This window comes from Erinaceus europaeus, chromosome 2, assembly GCF_950295315.1.
Source record: "Erinaceus europaeus chromosome 2, mEriEur2.1, whole genome shotgun sequence".
Lineage (NCBI taxonomy): Eukaryota > Metazoa > Chordata > Mammalia > Eulipotyphla > Erinaceidae > Erinaceus > Erinaceus europaeus.
The window spans coordinates 140,467,859-140,487,033 of record NC_080163.1 but is presented as its reverse complement, the minus strand read 5'-3'; the positions used below and the strand labels follow the sequence as shown (position 1 = coordinate 140,487,033).

At 48.4% G+C, this 19,175-nt stretch overlaps 1 protein-coding gene across 1 annotated transcript in view; it reads right to left on the bottom strand.

Annotated features, from left to right (window-relative positions):
• Positions 1 to 19,175, bottom strand: part of ATP6V0D1 (ATPase H+ transporting V0 subunit d1) — a 69,512-nt gene that overhangs the window by 6,030 nt on the left and 44,307 nt on the right. The window contains exon 3 of the mRNA XM_007517734.3: positions 344 to 522. Within this exon, the coding sequence (XP_007517796.1) occupies positions 344 to 522 (179 nt within the window). The remainder of the gene's footprint in view (positions 1 to 343; positions 523 to 19,175) is intronic.

The following is a 19,175-nucleotide window of genomic DNA, read 5'->3' as shown; positions in this document are numbered from 1 at the left end:
AAGAGCTTGCTTCTCTCTTCTGCCTCATGGGCAGCCAGCCACTCTGGCCCAGCTTAGGGCCACCATCTGTCAGAGCTCACGAGACTCCAAGAGTCCCAAGGTCTCTCTCCACTCTGGACAAGCATAACCCTCCTCTGCCTTCTGAGAGATCTGCAGGTTTCGCAAAGGGTAGCCTGCCTGGCCCAGCCAAGGCCACAGGACAGGAAGAGGGAAGGTGGGACAAAATGAAAAAGCTAATGGCAGTGAGGAGACTGTGTTCTCTGGTTCAGGATCCCCAGGGCTCTGACTCAGAAGCCAGGCCCACCCCCATCCCCACCCCCCACCCCACACCCCAGAGGCTCACCCAGGGGTGTGTCCACCAGAATGGCATTGTAGAGCTCAGCAGGTGTCTGTGCGATGTTCACAGCCTCCATCTGCTCAAAGCTGCCCAGTGGGTGGCATTTGGGCACAAGCTCAGCAATCGAGCGTTGGTGCAGGGTGCCCGTGATGAGCAGGATCACATTGTCAATCATGTAGCTGTAACTATGGGAAACACACAGCAGCAGGGCAGCCATTAGGGTGTAAGGAACTAGGAATCCCAGCACAGCACATACACCCCACAAGAATAAGCCCAATGCACCCCTACACCAGCACCAGGGGCTTGGGGCAGACACAGACCCTCCCTAGGTGATGATGACAATGGATTTCACACCCCACAAATGATTGGGAAACAGCTAGCTACCCCATGATGTGGAACAGCATTTGGACAGGATACGGCAAGCAACTGTGGGCATAAAAGTAGGTGAGGTGTGGTGGCAGGTCTCAAGGATGAAAGAACTGAGAGATGAAAGCATGTTCTGAGAAAAGGGAACAGTGTGTGCAAAGGCCTGGAGGCATTCACTGAGTGACAACAGCTGCATTCGAGGAACAGAGCACAGGCACGGTTGGCAAAGGGCAAGGAACTGAGCAGTGCTGCCAGCAGGCTGGGTCTGCAGGCCAGGCAGAGGATCTAAACTTCACTGGAGTCTTAGGGTTCATGAGCAGGGTGGGAGCAGGCAGACAGTGACAGGCACTTTGGCTGCCAGGTGGACACAGAAGGGAAGATGGCAAGAGGAGAAAAGGCTGAGGAGAAGGGGTGTCTTCTCAGGGGTAGGTTGGAGAACAGTCCATGAGAGGGCCCTTCTGGAGTAAGGTCCTGGGTCAGACAGGGCCTGAAGAGACAGACAGCTGCCCTGCACAGCCCCACTCCAGAGAGAGCACCTCCTCCTCTGGGGCCCGAGGCCAGGGCCAGGCATGGAGCCCAGGCCGGCCTGGAGGAGACCCAGAGTCCTGACAGAAGGCTAGGCTCAGGTCAGCCCTGGGCCAAGGCTCCCCCAAGCCCAGGTTTCCCCAAGCCATGACTCCAGAGAGAATATGGACAGCAGAGGGGGCTGTGGAGCTGTGGAGGGTGGGGCTGCCTGGCCTGGTGTTGGGGGGTGGAGTGGGGGAAATAGTATGCAGAGAAGCTCCACTTCAACAAGCAAGACAGTGACATCAAGGGTCTGGGCCAGAGAGTTCTGTGGAGTCACTCACCCATGTGGGGATGGAATGGAGAGAAGAGAGGACCCCTAGGCTCCAGGACCCACAATAGTCCCTCAGCCTATTACTAGCAATAGACACAGGGAATTGGGCTGAGGTCTGGAGGAAGGGGTATCCTCCAAGACCAGAGGGGGTGGCCCACAGGAGGGTAAGAGTGGGGGTGAAGGTTGATGCCCTGAGAACTGAGCACAGGTGTGTCCTAGCTTTGGAGTGGGCCATAGCAAGGCCCTTGTCCAGTGATAGTATCTTTCAAAATTTCACATGAGGGCCAGCAAAATAGCTCACCTAGGAGGGTACCTGCTTTGTCATGTGTATGACTTAAGTTTGAGCTCAGCCCCCAGAGCACTATGGTATCATTCACTCTTACTCTGTATCTATATCTATCGCAAAAGAGAAAAAAGAAAAAAAGTTAGGCCAGGGTACTGAAGCCCTGGCAGCAACAACAACAACAACAACAACAAAAAGAGATAAAAATAATTCATGAGATAGAAAGAATTTCACTTGATTGAGAAAGAAAACAGAGCACCATTCCTATACATGTGGTGTTGGGATCAAATCAGGAGCCTCAAGTGTACAAGTCCTATGCTCTACCAGCTGAGCTCTTTCCTTGGTAACTATGACAGTATCTTTAGAAGCCAGTGCTGAGGCTGTCCAAGGAAGACCCCTCCAAAAGGAAGTGACTCCCTCCCCACACCAAGGAAAGAAAGGGAGGGAGGTGTTAGGCCAAGCCTCTACCCCAAGGGCTGGTCCACAGCCCTTTGGAGAATCCCACAGGGCCCTTCAAGAAGGCAGCAGGAAGAAGCCATGGCCCCTGTCCTGGCCTAACCTCCCCCATCTGCTTGCTACAAACTCCCCTAGTTCCCACCCAGTCCAAGGCCCTGCTATGACCTCTGCTCTCCTGGCTTGGGGCCAGGAGGTTACCCTCTCTCCACCCCCAACCTGACTGGGTCAACCACAGGATGTGCACCGAGAAGGGACAGGCATCTCTATACCCCCTTTCTAAACTGAGGTTGTCAGGCAGGGTCCTTTTGAAGCTTGCAAGCCAAGAGGTCATGATGGTAGCCCCTGCTCCTAACCTTATAGAACTGGAAGAGTGTGTGTATGTGTGTTTGTGGGGGTTTCCAAGAGAACCCACCATAGCTGTATGCTGTAGTCTCCAACCCCAACCTGTGTGTCCTCTACCCTGGACAATATTGTTCCTGTTCCTGATGCCTCTAGAAGTTCATGTGGCCCTCACTTCACCTTCTGTGATACCACCTGTACCCCATTCAGCCTCATACAGGCCATAATATTATTTCCTAAAATAGCCACAAAGACTCCCCTGAACTTGAAGATGCTCTCAGACAGACGCAGAGAACAGCACACCTCCTAGGCCTATGTTATCCTATAATATCCAGCACCACCAGCCCTACAGGTAGAGGATTCTGCCCAGAAGACCCCAGAGGAGTTCTTATTTATTTATTCCCTTTTGTTGCCCTTGTTGTTTTATTGTTATAGTTGTTATTGATGTCATTGTTGTTGAATAGGACAGAGAGAAATGGAGAGAGGAGGGGAAGACAGAGAGGGGGAGAGAAAGAGAGACACCTGCAGACCTGCTTCACCACTTGTGAAGAGACTCCCCTGCAGGTGGGGAGCTGGGGGCTCGAACCGGGGTCCTTGCAGTTCGACCATGAGCACTTAACCCACTACACTACCACCCGACTCCCAGGCAGAGGAGTTCTATGTCACCATGGTCAGTGTCCACACAAGACTACTCCACCCCTGCCTGGGCCCTGTGCCCTGGTTCTAGCCTCAGCTAACCTTGTCTTCTCAGGGGGGCTCACACAAGCAGTTTCCTTTATCTAACCTCCACCTCACTCCTTACAGCCACGACTCCATTTATGTTTGAGGTAGGGCTGGGATCAGGGCCCAGGTGAATACCAAGTCTTGGTATTCCTTAGAGTCCTAGCTTAGCTTCAAAGTAGCTTCCTATGGGAAGACTCCCCCATCTGGCTTTGCTGCTGTCCCTCTAGTGATGTGGAACAGGGCAGTTCTGATTCACTCTTCAACCCTGGCAGCAGACGAGGGGGCTGGTGGTGGAAGCACCTCCATGGCTGCTCCCAGACTTTCCTGCTAGAAGCCTAGCTGGGCATCAAGGAAAATTCCCTTCTGGGACCTTCTTCTAACCCAGGCTATGCCAGTCTTGGACAGTCTTGTGTAAGGCCCAGCACTGTTTTTACCTAAGATCAACTACAAGGCTGCTGTAGCAGCAGTTTCCATTTTACTCCACTGCCCAATGAGAGCTGGGGTTCTCCTCCTCGCTAGAAAAGACAGGGCAGGCCTGGCAGAAGTGATGCTGGTCCAGCCTTCTGCTTCTTCCCCATGCAGACAGGGAAGTCCTACTCCTACTTGCCTGGCTTCAGCAGCTGCCTCCCTGCCCCCAAGAAAGCCACTCCACCATTCCTCCCCTCATTTGGCCTCAATAGGAGAGAATGAGGTTCCAGCTGGTCAGCATTTCCCTCCAGAGGAAGACAGCTGGGGAGTGGACAGGCGGCTACCCGCCAGGCCAAAGAGGCCCTTGTGGGGTGGGAATGGGGCAGTCTGTATTCCTCTGCCCAGAGGCCCTCCCTCACTCTGTCCAAGACTCAGCTTGAGCCCACAGAAGCCACTTCCTCCAAGAAGTCGGCAGAGCCCCTAGCTAAGCCCTTTTGGCGCCACCTGCTGGAGCAGCACGGCTTGCTCCCCCATGTTTTCACCACCTTGGCAATCCTGATGCTGTAAGGAGACCCTGAGGACTAGGTCCCCCTGCCAGCAGGGGCTGTCAGCAACAACATATACCTCAGTCACATCTAGGTGCTGTAGAGTTCTATCCTGGGTGGAAAATGAATAGTGATGAAGCTATGACCTCTGTACATGCCCTGTGGAGCTTCAGTTTCACTGCTGGACTCAAGATGACCAAAGGGTGGCTCAAAGCAGAGCCAGTCAGGCCCTGCTCTTCTTGCTAAAATCCTACCTCTCCCAGAGGGCCCAATGGGTCTTCTCAGAGGGCACCTGACCCCTTGAGGCCTCGAAGAGCTTCTGTGTGTTCTCTGTCAAACTCACAACTGTCAGTGCTGTTCCTCTTTCAAGGCCAGAGGCTGGCCTAACCTAGGACCCAGAAACCACAGCAGACTGAAGACAGCCCAAAGACCCTATATTCAGCCCAAGACAGCAGCCGTGGACAGCAACAACTGAAGGGCCAGGACAAAGAGGCTGAGGGAAACCAGATGCTTTCTTTGACCAGTCAAAGACCAAGGCTGGAACCTAGGTGCCCTAAGGAAAATGACAGGTGTGCTGAAAGGTCCACCAGGCACCTGAGTTCACTGTTTGGGAACAAAGCCTTTTTCTAGTTGCCCACTCCAGGCTGATAGCATTGAGGGCCCTGGAACAGAAGAAATATGAAGCCTGCCCCAGAATGTACAGGTTACCATGTAGTAGCCACCATAGTTGTATGCTGGTGCTGCACGCTGCAGATGACCTCGTCGAGGGAGACTCACTATCTAAGGGCAAAGGCCTTCAGAGAGCACCTGCAAGTCCTCAAAGAACAGACTCACCTCTCCCACAGGCAACCTCCCTAGTTTCTCTCCCAGAACCCACTGTCCAATGGGAAACCATCGTAAGATGGCCCAGATCAAAGTTCCCTCCAGTGAAAGGGAAATGTCACAGTGGTAGAGCACAGGACTTTCATGAAAAAGGTCCCAGCTTTGATCCCCAGCACCACATATGCCAGGATGATGCTTTGGTTGCTCTCTCTCTCTCTCTCTCTCTCACACACACACACACACACACACACACACACACACACACACAAATAAGTAAATAAATCTTTTTTTACAACTAGGGTTTTCACTGAAGTTTCATGTATATATGATTTCACCACTCCTAGTGGATTTTTTATTTTTTATGATAGTGAGAGAAAGGAGAGACACCACAGCACTACTCCACCACCTGTGAAGCTTCTCCAGAGCATGGTGCTCCATGTGGTGACTAGGGGCTTAAACCCAGGTCCCCATGCATGGTAAAGTACACACTCTACCAGGTGAAATTTCTCCCAGCCCCAGTAAATCTTTGCCGGGATAGCCTGAGGGTACTTCTTCTCGAGCTAGTGCTCTCTGGGTTGGAGAGAACTCAACTGGAGCTGATCTAGGCTGCTGTGTGGGAGAGGGATCAGGAACTCGTGCTGCACCAACTTCCGCAGGAGATACACTCTGGAACTCTCGGAGCCGGAAAGCAATTTCCAAGTGTCTTTAATCAGAAGAGCAGCTGTTTTTATACTCTCCAAGTAGGGTGGAAACAGGATGTGATATAGAGAGGGTGGAGAGAAAAGTGACTGGTGAAAATCAGAGTGTGACAAAGAAGGGATCAGTGTGTGACAAGGAGGGGGTGGAGCAGGAGAGAATCCTATCATAGAACCACCAATGCCCTGGAGTGCTTTATGTAAAAGTGATTTATGTAAATAGACCAAAGCTTTGGATCAGTAAAATCCCTATATAGGCATATGGTTAAGCAGAAACCAGGGGGAGATGGCAACTACCCAACATCTCTCTCTTTCTTTTTAACTTTTTGCCATAGTATCAGGAGTGCGGGGCACTTTGTGAGGCAGGGAGACTGATAAGAGGCACACCTTTTTTGGGGTTCTACTGTCCCTCCTTACTCAACCTCTCCGTGGAGAGAGAGACTAACAGGATTGACACACCCCTCAGGCTCAAGCCCTTCCAAGCTCAACCATATCCTCACAATTCCCCAACATCTTCCTCTTACTTAATGGCCATATATAACTGGGTCAATGTCTGTAAAAGGCTTCATCTCTGTCAGGGGAATAGCAGTGTAGGGGTGAACGGAAACCTGTTGGGAAGAAAGCAGAATGATAGTGTGTAAGTGTCTTCAAAAATAACTAGCACAAGACAGGGAGGGATAAGTAAGAGTAGCAAGAGACAGAGTGAGCCTGATGGGTGGAGGAGTGGGGGCCTGATAAGCCGAGGGGCTAGAGGGGTGATCTGGCATTGCAAAATCCCGAGTCAGCTGGCGGTAAGTTCTATGAACTGCTACAGTCATTCTTCAAGAAGTCCAGCAGTATAAAAGGAGTGTCCAGCAAGTTCTATAGAAGCATCAGTCCAATGTCAACGGCCAGGAAATAAATGTCACACGTCTATCTTGATGGAGGAGGACGGCCACCGGAACTTTTCTTCTCTGTAGAGAGTGACCTGGAACCGCCAAAACATGATGGGCGAAACAGAAGCAGGAAGAGCAGACACCGATGGTTGAGAGAAAGGCAGTAGGAAAGTCTTGTCCTTCGGAGTCTGTGAATCAGGTTCTCCAGATCGTGTCAGGTCACATCATGGGTTTCTGGGGATGGTTGTAATTGTGGGTGATGTCAGAGGTCAGGGGTCCAAGATGGATTTCTGGGGATTCTATATAAGCAGATGCTTTTTTATGCGAAGGCTTGTCATAGCTGTAGTCAATTACTTATGAAAAAACTTTGTAACAAATTAGAAGTTTACTACAATTGATAACTCAATGATTATAACTGGTTTAGGTATCTTTATAATTTTGTGTAAAGGTCATCTTACGTGACCTCATGTAGCAGTCTTTATATAGCAAAGTTTTCATACCGAGTTTAAGTTACATATATTGATTCTTGACTATTTTTACATTGGGTTTTTAAGCAAACTCAGGTTACTAGAGTTAACACATTTTAGTGACAATTTTTTTTTTTTTGGTACATTTACAATATCAGATTGATGCCAAATTTGTTGTGGATTAATTTCCACAAGATAGCTTACAGGACATTTTTGGGGGCCCTCCAAAAATGTCCTGTATAGAGAATCTGTATTTTAACTTAGGAGATGATGAATTGTCACATTGAATATTTAGAGTTTTACCTTAAACACTCAGTTACTTAAATGAATTGATTTTACCTCTTCTCGTAAAAATGTAACTTCGAAGTTACAATTTAACTGTTAAGTTAATGTTTACCAAACTTGAAACACGCATATTAAACATATAGTTTATAACACACAGGAGGAGAAAAACTTGTAAATAAGATATATCATTTCAAATGTGAATTTAGAACTACTGTCATAGTTGAACCATCTTTACTCACACAGTTTAAGACTAAACATTTCATATTGGTATCAAGACTTAAAAAAGAAATCAAAAGGGGGAATGAACAATTTTTGGACTGTTTCTGGACGTCTCCAGAAACCATGGCTGCGTCCAGCCGTTTGATATAAAGTCAGTTAACTTTCAGAGTACTCTGAGCACAATGGGTCATACAAAAATTTTGGTCACTCAATTTTTTTTTTTTCACTCACTCACTCACTCACTCACAAAACACAACTGGCCAGTCATAGCATAAGACATTCATTGGGGGGGGGGGAAGTTCTGTGAATCAGTTTTTTTTTTTTTTTTGATTCTGCCATGCTGTATTATGGATCCTGGGGTGCATCCTGTAGCTAGTCCTCTTGCAGCCAGTCTTCTTGCAGTGTTTCTTGTTTTTCAGGGATATCAGCGCCATCATGTGGGTATTGCCGGACATGGCGGGCAGGAACCCAAACAGGCTTGGAGTAATTTTGTGGAAAAATACATGCGAAACCCCTCCCCATAGTCAACAGGGGGTCAGGTCCTTTCCAAATTTTATCAAGTGGGTCTTTCCATTTGACTTTAATAGCTGGGAGGGTGGGTGGTGTTTGCCAATGAAGAATTATAGGAGGTTGGTCGGAGTTTTTGTAAATATTAAAGAGATTTAATGTAGTTAAGGCTTTTGCCAGCTGGATATTAGGGGGGTACATTTTCTATTTTTCTTTATTTAATTGAGCCTTAAGAGTTTGATGGGCCCTCTCAACAATGCCTTGTCCCTGTGGATTATACGGAATGCCTGTAGTATGAGTAATGTTTCAGAGGGAACAAAAATCTTTAAATTGTTTGCTGGTAAAAGCAGGTCTATTATCTGTTTTAAGTTGAAGAGGTAAGCCCATTACAACAAAACAGGAGAGCATATGGCTTATAAGCTTTTTTGAGTTTTCTCCAGTCTGAGCTGTAGCCCACATAAACTTAGAGAAGGTATCAATTGAGACGAACACATATTTTTGTTTGCCAAAGTTAGGTATGTGGGTAACATCAATTTGCCAAAGAGCGTTGGCTTTTAAACCTCGAGGATTAACCCCCAGAGTCTGAATAGCAGGTGTTTTGATTAGACCTGCACAGGAGGAACATGTAGCAAGAATACGTTTTAACTGTGGCAGAGGAATATCAGGAAATCGAGCTCGAAGACCTTTAAGATTAACATGGGTTAGGGAATGAAAGTCAGCAGGATTAGAGACAGAGGCTAGGAGAATTCTTGTGGAGGCAAGGCGGTCAGCTGCAGCATTCCCTTCAGACAGGGGACCAGGAAGAGGGCTGTGGGAACGTAGGTGCTGAACATACAGTGGATGGGTTCGAGAACAGAGCATAGAGGCAATTTGAATTAAAAGAGGAAAAAGTGGGTTGTCATCAATTCTTACATAAGATCAAGCAAGCCATGGAAGTAAGTTAACAGTATACACACTGTCAGAAAAAAGGTTGAAGGATTCTGGTACAGCTTTTAATGCAAGGAAAACAGCATAAAGTTCTTTGTACTGAGGGGAATTATCAGGAAGTTCAGTAAAGAGAGGTTTGGGGTATTGCTGGTCTGGATAATATATAAGGGCAGCAGCTCCCTTTTTTCCACCATCAGTGAACACTGTAGGAGCAGAGGGGATGGGATCTCGAGAGAAAAGTTTAGGTACTAGTAGAGGCAACAGAGGTAAAGAAGCTATCAAATTATTAGAGGGAAAATGATTATCTAATTGTCCTGGAAAACCCATTAAACTTATGGCAAAACGAGAATGGTGGCGTATGAGCCATTCTGTATCAGTGAGAGAAAAGGGAAGAATGATTGAATCTGGTTCCCTTCCTAAGACCTGAACCGATCTGTTTCTTCCTTGGCGAACCATAAATGCTAAGGCATCAATCTCGGTAAGGAGTCTTGGAGCTCCGCCTACTGGCGTATGAAGCCATTCGAGAACGCCATGTTTCTGCCACAATGCCCCCACTACCGTGGGGGTGGAGTTAAAGATTAGAAGATTTACTGGAGAGGAGGGGGAGAATCGAACGAGGTGCATGTCCTGGAGAGCCTGGTTAACTTTTTCCAGAGCCAAGGATGCTTCGGGGGTTAACATACGCTTTGAGGAGGGCTGTTTGTTTCTTTTTAACAGATCGAACAGTGGTTGCAGGCAGCTCGTAGGCAGATAAAGATACTGCCTAAGCCAATTCAAATTTTCAAGAAAACTTTGTAAAGAAGCAAGAGTGAGATTAGAAGGAAAAGTAACACAAGGTTTTAAAGGACGAATCTGCGTTAGGGAAATCTCTGAGCCTAAGAAAGATATTGGAGGGATTAGCTGTATCTTCTCAGGAGCTACATTAAGTCCACTTCTCTTTAAGGCAGGGATTAGAAAATCACGTAGGGCGGAGAGATCTGTATCTAATTCTCCCCATATTAACACGTCATCCATATAATGAAAAACCTTAAGGCCCTTATGAATATATGGGAAAAGGGCAGATTTAACAACCTCTTGACAAATAGTAGGACTATTAGCCATGCCCTGGGGCAGTACCACCCATTCAAATCTATCGGCAGGGCTGGCATTATTAATAGAAGGAACAGAGAAAGCAAAACGTTTACAATCTTGTGGGTGTAAGGGAATAGAGAAAAAACAATCCTGTATATCAATAGCTATGACTGGAATTCCTGTGGGAATTGCGGAAGCAAGAGGCAAACCCCTTTGGGGGGAGCCCCAAACCTGCATGGTTTTATTAACTGCACGAAGATCTTGGAGGAGGCGCCATTTTCCTGAGCGCTTTTTAATTACAAAGACTGGAGTATTCCATGGGCTCCGAGAATGACGAATGTGTCCCAAAGATAACTGCTCTTGGATGAGTTTTTTTAAAATTTCTAGCTTCTCCCTAGGCAAAGGCCACTGTTCCACCCAGACAGGCTCATTAGAAAGCCAATCTAAGCGGGGAGTTCTGTTACGAACAGTGGCAGTTAGTATTGGGGGTGCTGGTTGGGTCTAGCAGTCTCACAGGAGTGAGTGTGGTGTCCTGCAGAGGTGTCTGAGGATATCACTACATCTAAAGATTCCAGCAAGTCTCTTCCCAATAAATTGGTGCTTATATCAGCTATTAAAGGCTGAAAGCGTCCGGTAGTCCCTTCTGGATCTTCCCACACAAGGGAATCTCGTGTGCGGAATGCCTGAGTCAATCCTCCAACACCATGTAAGCGTGGTCCTGGGAGGAGTTCCCAACTCTGGGGAACCTCTGCTTGTCTTAATATTGTCTTATCTGCTCCCGTGTCAATCAAACATTTAAAAGGAATATTACCAATCTTTACTGTCATAGTTGGGTGACCCCTTTCTAAAACAGGGGTGGTCCATAAAATCTCAGGCTCTGAATTCGAGCTGTTCTCTTGCTCCAGCCGGTTATTTCTATGCTGGAAGTTCCCACATACCGCGGGTTCCTCCTTCTGCTCACCCTCTGTTATTGTTACTTGGCGTGGTGGGTGTAGCGATGGATTGGGTCCCAAGCTGGGCTTCTGTTTGTGGAAGAAGGGCACAGCACCAAGCGGGCGACCTGCTTCATTCCCTCTTGGGGGCGGGGCTAAGGGAAGCCCCATACCTAGTTTAAATCCCTGTTTACATTTGGCAGAGGCGTGCCGTTCCTATGGAACCTTGACCAACAATCTCTCCTCCAGTGAAATCCTTTCTGGCATCTGGGACAAGGCATTCGTGGTCTCTGATTCTCTGTCTGGAGGCGGGGTTGCCCTGATTGGAGGTGGGGTCGCCCTGACTGGAGGTGGGGTCGCTGTCTATTTTTTGGACATTGGTTACGCCAATGCCCTTGGCGACCGCACTGAAAGCAAGCTTTTTTTTGCTTATGTAAGGTAGCTGCATAGGCCTGTAACATAGGTCCTTGAAAAGAGCTTGATCTGAGATCCTGTGTAGCTAGAATCTAAGTATCTGGGTGTTCGTTTTTAAGAGTGATACAGGCCTGTCGAAAATGCGGAAGCATTCCATCCCAGACTATGGATCGCAGAAGGAGAAAACGAGCGTCAGGATTATAAATCTTCCTTTTCAAACTCGACTGGACCCTGGCAATGAATTTAGCGAGGGATTCATCAGGTTCTTGTTGCAGGGAGAGAATGGGAGCTGAGGCTGCTCCCATGGGTGGTGTTAATCGCTCCCATGCTTTTAATGCACACAGGCGTACTTGATCAAAATACCCCGCTGGAAACTTGGCTTCCGCCTGTTGAATCCCTGTTTCTAATTGGCCTGTTCCAAACAATGCATCAAAATTACCCTCTGGCTGATTTTGAATATTTTTCCGCGATTGTTGTAAACATTCGTCACGAAAGAATGCCTCCCATTGCAGGAAGAGGGGGCCTGGGAGCGTAGCACGAGTCACATCTCTCCAATCTTGAGGGGTATTAAGGTTCTGAAGCAGGCCTTGTAAAATGGACCTGGTCCATGGGGCATGAACACCGTCATCTTTGATAGCCTGGGGTAGTTCCTTCAGGTCTGTGGCGGAATATGGATACCAGGCCTGAGGTTTTTGTCTATTGGGGGCAACATTGACCGGAAATGTGTGGACTTGCTCTGATAAGTGTGTAGCGGTAGGAGGAGTCATCGAAGTGGAAGCTTCTGGACAAGTGGCCGAAGAAGTGGTTTTGGAGGCTACAGGAGAATTCGGACATGTGTCTATCAAAACAGGGTGGGGTGAAGAAGCAGCCGTGGAGGCAGCAGGAGGTTCCGGACACGTTTCTGCCAAAATGGGGGTGGCCGAAGAAGTGGCTGTGGAGTCCAAAGGCGAATTCGGACACGTGTCTGCCAAAATAGGGGCCTCAGGGCAAGATGCCAAAATAGGGGCCTCAGGGCAAGATGCAGAGGAATTAGGGTGGGTCAAGATCACGACAGGCCTTTGCTTCTTCTTGTTTTTAAGGTGCTGGTTAAGTTCTATGATTACTTCCTTTATCTCTTTGACCTCAGCCTCTAGGTCCTTAAGCCTTTTGAGAGGTTGACCTATATATCCCTTAAAAGCTGCTATGATGATCAACAGGATATAAGGTGAAGCCCCGAGAAAAATGTCTCAGATATATAAAAATTGTATACTGGAAAAAGAATGCAGGATTTGGAGAAGATTTTCCATGGTGGAAAGATCTCCGGAAAACAATAAGAAAGAAAAAAAAATCACAGTGCCTTAACACAATATTGCAGATACCCAAAAAGGTGTGTACTTATCTAAGATGTCTTTTTGATAATCTGCTGCTTACAGGTCCCTGTTCGGGCGCCAGATGCCGGGATAGCCTGAGGGTACTTCTTCTCGAGCTAGTGCTCTCTGGGTTGGAGAGAACTCAACTGGAGCTGATCTAGGCTGCTGTGTGGGAGAGGGATCAGGAACTCGTGCTGCACCAACTTCCGCAGGAGATACACTCTGGAACTCTCGGAGCCGGAAAGCAATTTCCAAGTGTCTTTAATCAGAAGAGCAGCTGTTTTTATACTCTCCAAGTAGGGTGGAAACAGGATGTGATATAGAGAGGGTGGAGAGAAAAGTGACTGGTGAAAATCAGAGTGTGACAAAGAAGGGATCAGTGTGTGACAAGGAGGGGGTGGAGCAGGAGAGAATCCTATCATAGAACCACCAATGCCCTGGAGTGCTTTATGTAAAAGTGATTTATGTAAATAGACCAAAGCTTTGGATCAGTAAAATCCCTATATAGGCATATGGTTAAGCAGAAACCAGGGGGAGATGGCAACTACCCAACAAATCTTAAAAAAAAAAAAGTTCCTGGGGAGCTGGGCAGTGGCACACCCTGTTAAGCACACATATTACCATGTATAAGGACCCAGGTTCAACCCCCTGCTCCCTACCTGCTTCGGGGATGCTTCATGAACAGCGAAGCAGGTCTTCAGGTGTCTTTCTCTATCCCTCTCTATCTTTTTCTCTCCTCTCTCAGTTTCTCTCTATCCTACTAAGTATAACTGAAAGAAGAAGAAAAAAAAAAAGTATGCCTAGAGCAGTGGATTCATGTGTAGGCACCAAACCCCAGCGATAACCCTAACGACAGTTTCTTCCAAAGCTAAAAATCTCTGTGATTTTTATCCCAAGTCACTAGCAAGAAGCCCTTGAGTGACATGTTAGATGTTATGATTAGGAGCTCAACAGGGCCAGTGAAATAGCTCACCTGGATAGTGTGCTGCTTTGGCAAGTGCACAATTCAGGTTCAAGCCTGGCCCCCACTGCATTGAAGGAAGCTTCAGTACTGTGGTCTCTTTCACCCTCTCTGTGCCCCTTCCTCTATCTAAAGGAGAAGAAGGGGGTCAGGGGATGGTGTACCTGGTTAAATGCACATAGTGTTAAGTGCAAGGATCCGGGTTAGAGCCCCCACTGCCCACATGCAGGGAGAACAATTCATGAATGGTGAAGCAGGTCTGTAGGTGTGTCTCTGTCTATCCCCCCTTTTTTTCCTCCAGGGTTATCGCTGGGGCTCGGTGCCAGCACTACAAATCCACTGCTCCCAGTGGCTATTTTTTTTCCTTTTTTACTGGATAGGACAGAGATAAATTGAGAGGGGAGGGGGAGATAGAGAGGAAGAAAGAAAGACAGACACCTGGAGACCTGCTTCATCACTTAGGAAGTGTTCCCCCCTGCAGGTATGGAACTGGGGCTCAAACCTGGATCCTTGCTCAGGTCCTTGTGCTTAGTACTATGAGTGTTTAACCAGGTGTGCAACTGCTCAGCCCCCCATTTCTCTCTATCCTATCTAATAAAAAATGGGGGGAAGGGCTGCCAGGAGCGGTGGATTCATACTGCCAGCAATGAGTCCCAGTGATATCCCTGGAGGTAAAAAATAAATAAATAAATAAATAAATAAATAAATAAGAAAGAAAGAAAGGAAAAAAAAAAAAAAGAACCAAATCATCTTGAACCACAAGATTAATGAATCTCTACTTCTAAGGAGCCACTCTCATTCAGAACCTGTCTGTATCAAAACAGGAGGCTACCTCCACTCTCTCAAGTGGCCAAGTGGCCTCTCTAACATCACCTGATGCTTGAGTCCTCTCAATGCTGGATAGTCTTTTGTGACCCCCTGGGACCTCTCCAAGGGCTGTCTATACTAACACAGGCAGCCACCTGCACCCATCCCCCTCCTGGCATGGACTGGTCGTATGTGTTAGCTGAGGCTGGCTGGGATATACAGAAATTTGACGAGTTTCTGCTGACACTCCTTCAATTACAAAGAACTTATTGCCTCCTGCATCGTACTGTTCCAGCCATCCTGGCACAGCTCTCTGGGCAACTAAGTGACTCTGAGGGATGAACTAAGGTGACCTCTGTAGCAGTCTCCCCACTTCCACAGCTGGACCAGTTCTGCCTGTGGGCAGCAGTGGCATGGTGCCCTCATCTTCACACCCAGGCTGGGACCTCTCACTGATAATTCTACAATCTGGAGGACCACACTCCCTTCTTTTGATATCTCTAGGGTATCTTCTTCCTTCCCAGAGGGACATAAGAGTCAGGTCAGGTGGACTACCATTCTTCTCAGGAAAACTTGGTTCCAACCTTGGACCTTCCTAGTCAAAGAGAGAATCTGGCGCAAAGCGCAAGGACTGGCATCAGGATCCCGGTTCGAGCCCCTGGCTCCCCATCTGCAGGGGAGTCGCTTCATAAGCGGTGAAGCAGGTCTGCAAGTGTCTTTCTCTCCTCCTCTCTGTTTTCCCCTCCTCTCTCTATTTCTCTCTGTCCTATCCAACAACAACATCAATAATAACTACAACAACAATAAAACAATAAGGGCAACAAAAGGGAATTAACAAACAAACAAACAAATAAATAAATAGAATCTGGTTTCTCCCAGTCTCTCTATCCTGGCCCTCCAGTTGTTGCTCTCCAAAGCTGCTGTCCCAGGTTGCCAGAGGATCTTTGCAGACTGGGCTCTAGGTCTTCAGTGGTTTCTGGGTCCTGGGTTAGGGCAGTTCCAGCTGCTCTGAACACATATGGTTCCCTCCTCCATCCCCAAGTCTTCCTTTAGACACTTCTCCTCAGTCAAATAGCCACTTGCTGAGGTAAGCTAGTCATGAGTCCTCAGCCTGGGGGAGAACCCCTGGTCAAACTCCTTTGGAAGGCTATACCCATTTCTGTAACACTCCTCATTCCTGGGATGACCCCAAATGGAAAAGATAGAGGAGAAAAGAAGAAGAAGAAGAAGAAGAAGAAGAAGAAGAAGAAGAAGAAGAAGAAGAAGAAGAAGAAGAAGAAGAAGAAGGAGGAGGAGGAGGAGGAGGAGGAGGAGGAGGAGGAGGAGGAGGAGGAGGAGGAGGAGGAGGAGGAGGAGGAGGAGGAGGAGGAGGAGGAGGAGGAGAAGGGCAGCCAGGGAGGTAGAAGTCAAATGAGAGAGATACCCTGCAAAGAAAGAGACTGCAGGAGTGACTCCTGACTAGGCCATTCTCTTGGTCAAATAAATGTCAGTGGTGTCCTCAGCCTTGGAGGTTAGACACTGTGATGTGTCACGACAGAAGAAAGATCATTGGAGGCTCCAAGGATGGAGGAGGTGAGAGAATAGCCAACAGAGACAGACAAGTATACGCTACAAGATAAGGATATTTAACTTTTTTTTTCTTATTATCTTTATTTATTGGATAGAAACATCCAGAAATTGAGAGGGAAAGGGAAGATAGAGAGGGAAAGAGACAGAGAGACATCTGCAGCACTGCTTCACCACTCGTGAAGCTTTCCCCCTGCAGGTGGGGACCAGGGACTCAAACCCAGGTCCTTGTGCTTATTTTTTTTATTTTTTTAAATATTTATTTATTTATTCCCTTTTGTTGCCCTTGTTGTTTTATTGTTGTTATTATTGATGTTGTCATTGTTGGATAGGACAGAGAGAAATGGAGAGAGGAGGGGAAGATAGAGAAGGGGAGAGAAAGACAGACACACCTGCAGACCTGCTTCACCGCCTGTGAAGCAACTCCCCTGCAGGTGGGGATCCGGGGGCTCGAACTGGGATCCTTACACCGGTCCTTGTACTTTGCGTCACCTGCGCTTAACCCACTGTGCTATTGCCCAACTCTCGGTCCTTGTGCTTATAACATGTGTACTCAACCAGGTGCGCCACCACCCGGCCCCTTAACATTTTTTTAAAAATCCATTTATTGGATAGAGACAGAGGAAAACTGTGGTCCAGGAGATGGTGCCATGGATAAAGCCTTGGACTCTCAAGCAGGTAGTCCCAAGTTCGATCCCCAGCAGTACATGTGCCAGAGTGATGTTGATTTCTTTCTCTCTCTCCTATCTTTCTCATCAGTCAATAAATAAAATCTTTTTAAAAAGAGAGATAAGGAGAAAATGAGATGGAAGTGGGGGATAGAGAGGTAGAGAGAAAGAGTGACACCTGCAGTACTGCTTCACCACTTGTGCATGAAACTTTCCACTGCAAGTGGGGACCAGGAGCTTGAACCTGGATCCCTGTGCATGATCACATGTACACTCAACCAAGTGTACCACCACTGGCCCCAAGATGGGGTTTTAAAGGTGTGAGAGATGGGAGCTAATTTGGATACTGACAGGAAGCAGTAGGAAGGGAAGGCGGCAGTGCAGACTCAGAAGTATGGGTCAGGGGCCACACCAAGTCTCAGGAGTGATGGGACTGGTGGTGAGGGAGGGTCAGGATGCTGGCAGGACTCAAGAGACAAGGAGGGTGCCTCAACTAATAGAAGGGGGTTGGGGGATACAGATGTGGTGCTAGGGAATGGAATCACTTCTATTCTCTGTGGAGGAAGAGGTGGCAGAGAGGTTGGATGTGGGGGGGAGGGTGGCATTCAAGATGGGGAAGTAGCTGATCTTCCCAATCTCTGCAGAACCTGAATGGTGGTGGTCTGGCAGTGATAGGCTATGGCCTTTCAAGTTGGTGATCATGCAGGTCTGGAAGCAGGGTGCTGGCTTCCCCAGTTTTGTTCTAGGCTCAGCAGGTGGGGAAAGGTACCTCCAGGCTGAAGGCTGCTGGAATTCCTCTAGGGCTGGGGGGCTGCCAGCCAGGGTGCGACCAAGAAATGGGAGTGCAAGAGAGCCTGAATGAAGAACAGTGCTTAAATGAGGGACTGGAAGAATCTCAGCTGGGGAGAAAAATGAAGAGAGAGGGGGCAGCAAGTGGCAGGGGAGGAAGCTAGGCCATTGGCCTGCTGAGTCTGGAACCTGTGACCCACACGGGACTGACAGTGGGCTGGGAGGCCTGATGGGTGTGGGTAGAGAGAAGGTGTCTGACTCAGCAATTTCAGGGATGGAGCAGTTCCAGTTGGTGACATGGTTTTGGGCAGCCATTGGCAGGGGGTGACTAGAGCCGGTGTGGGTCACTGGAGATGATGAGGACCTGCAACGAGCAGCCAAGGGCTCAGAGGGGTTGACACACATGACTGCCAAGCACTTCCTAAGTGAGTGCAGGAGTGAGGGGACAGGAAGACCATAAGCCACAGTCAGCCACAAATATAAGGGGTGGACAGTGACAGCCCACCACAGACAATGCTTGGCTCTTGAAGCCCACTTGGCAATCTCAGTCAACTTCCAGCAGAGCTGGCAGCTGTGCGGCTTTGGCCTCACTCGGAGACCTCTCCGATTTCATGGTTTGGCAGGTTAAGACCAAACCTTGAGTTAAGGGCATCAAGATGGGTAAGGGGCTAGCTACACAAGCAGGTGGCCAAGAAAACAGTGGATGGATGACATCTGCCCATCAGTCACTGGCATGGGGTCAGGTCTTTTCTGGCCAACCTAACTGGAAAGGCCAGAACATTCACCAGGAAGTTGAAAGTCTTGTACAAACAAGGTGAAGGCTAGGCTCTGGAATAAATGCATTGCTTCCTGCTGTGTCCTTGGCTCTGGTCTTAGGGAAAGGGATATAGAAGCTACCCACGGTTAAGACCCCTCCTCCCCTTGCCCCAAAAGTAGCAGCACAAGGCATACTCCATCTCTGGCCGCCAGCCCCAGGAGGACCATGCCAGCTGTGCCTTGACCAAGGCCAGGACAGTGTAATTACAGGCCCATCTGGGCCAACAGAACAGCCCCTGGGAAAGAGCCCATGGCCAGGAGAGAGCCTGCTTGCCAGCCTGACCAGATCTTTCTGGGGGCCCTAGAGGTGTCTCCCTCCTGAGGATGAAGCCACTCTGGCTGCAGGCCCTATTTGAGCAAATTGGTCTTGATCAATAGCTAGCTGCTCCTTACTGGAGGTGGAACCGGACCAGGCAGCAGGCATCGAGACCTGTCATTGAAGGAACAAACTGGATGGGAGTGCCAAATCCCAAGAAGAAGGGTGGCGGGGGTGGGGGTGGGGATGCCATAAAGAGCTGCAATCAGGGAATGACAAGCACTAGCAAGGACCTGGAAGTGTGCCCACAACACACACACATAGCTCATCAGTGCAGGGCACACTCATGAAGCCCACCATAGCTGAGCCTCTGCTCACTACCTATGTAGCAATTACCTTGGCAGGCCCTGGCTCCTGGGCTGGCCCTGTAGAGGATGCCTCTCCTCCTCCCCAT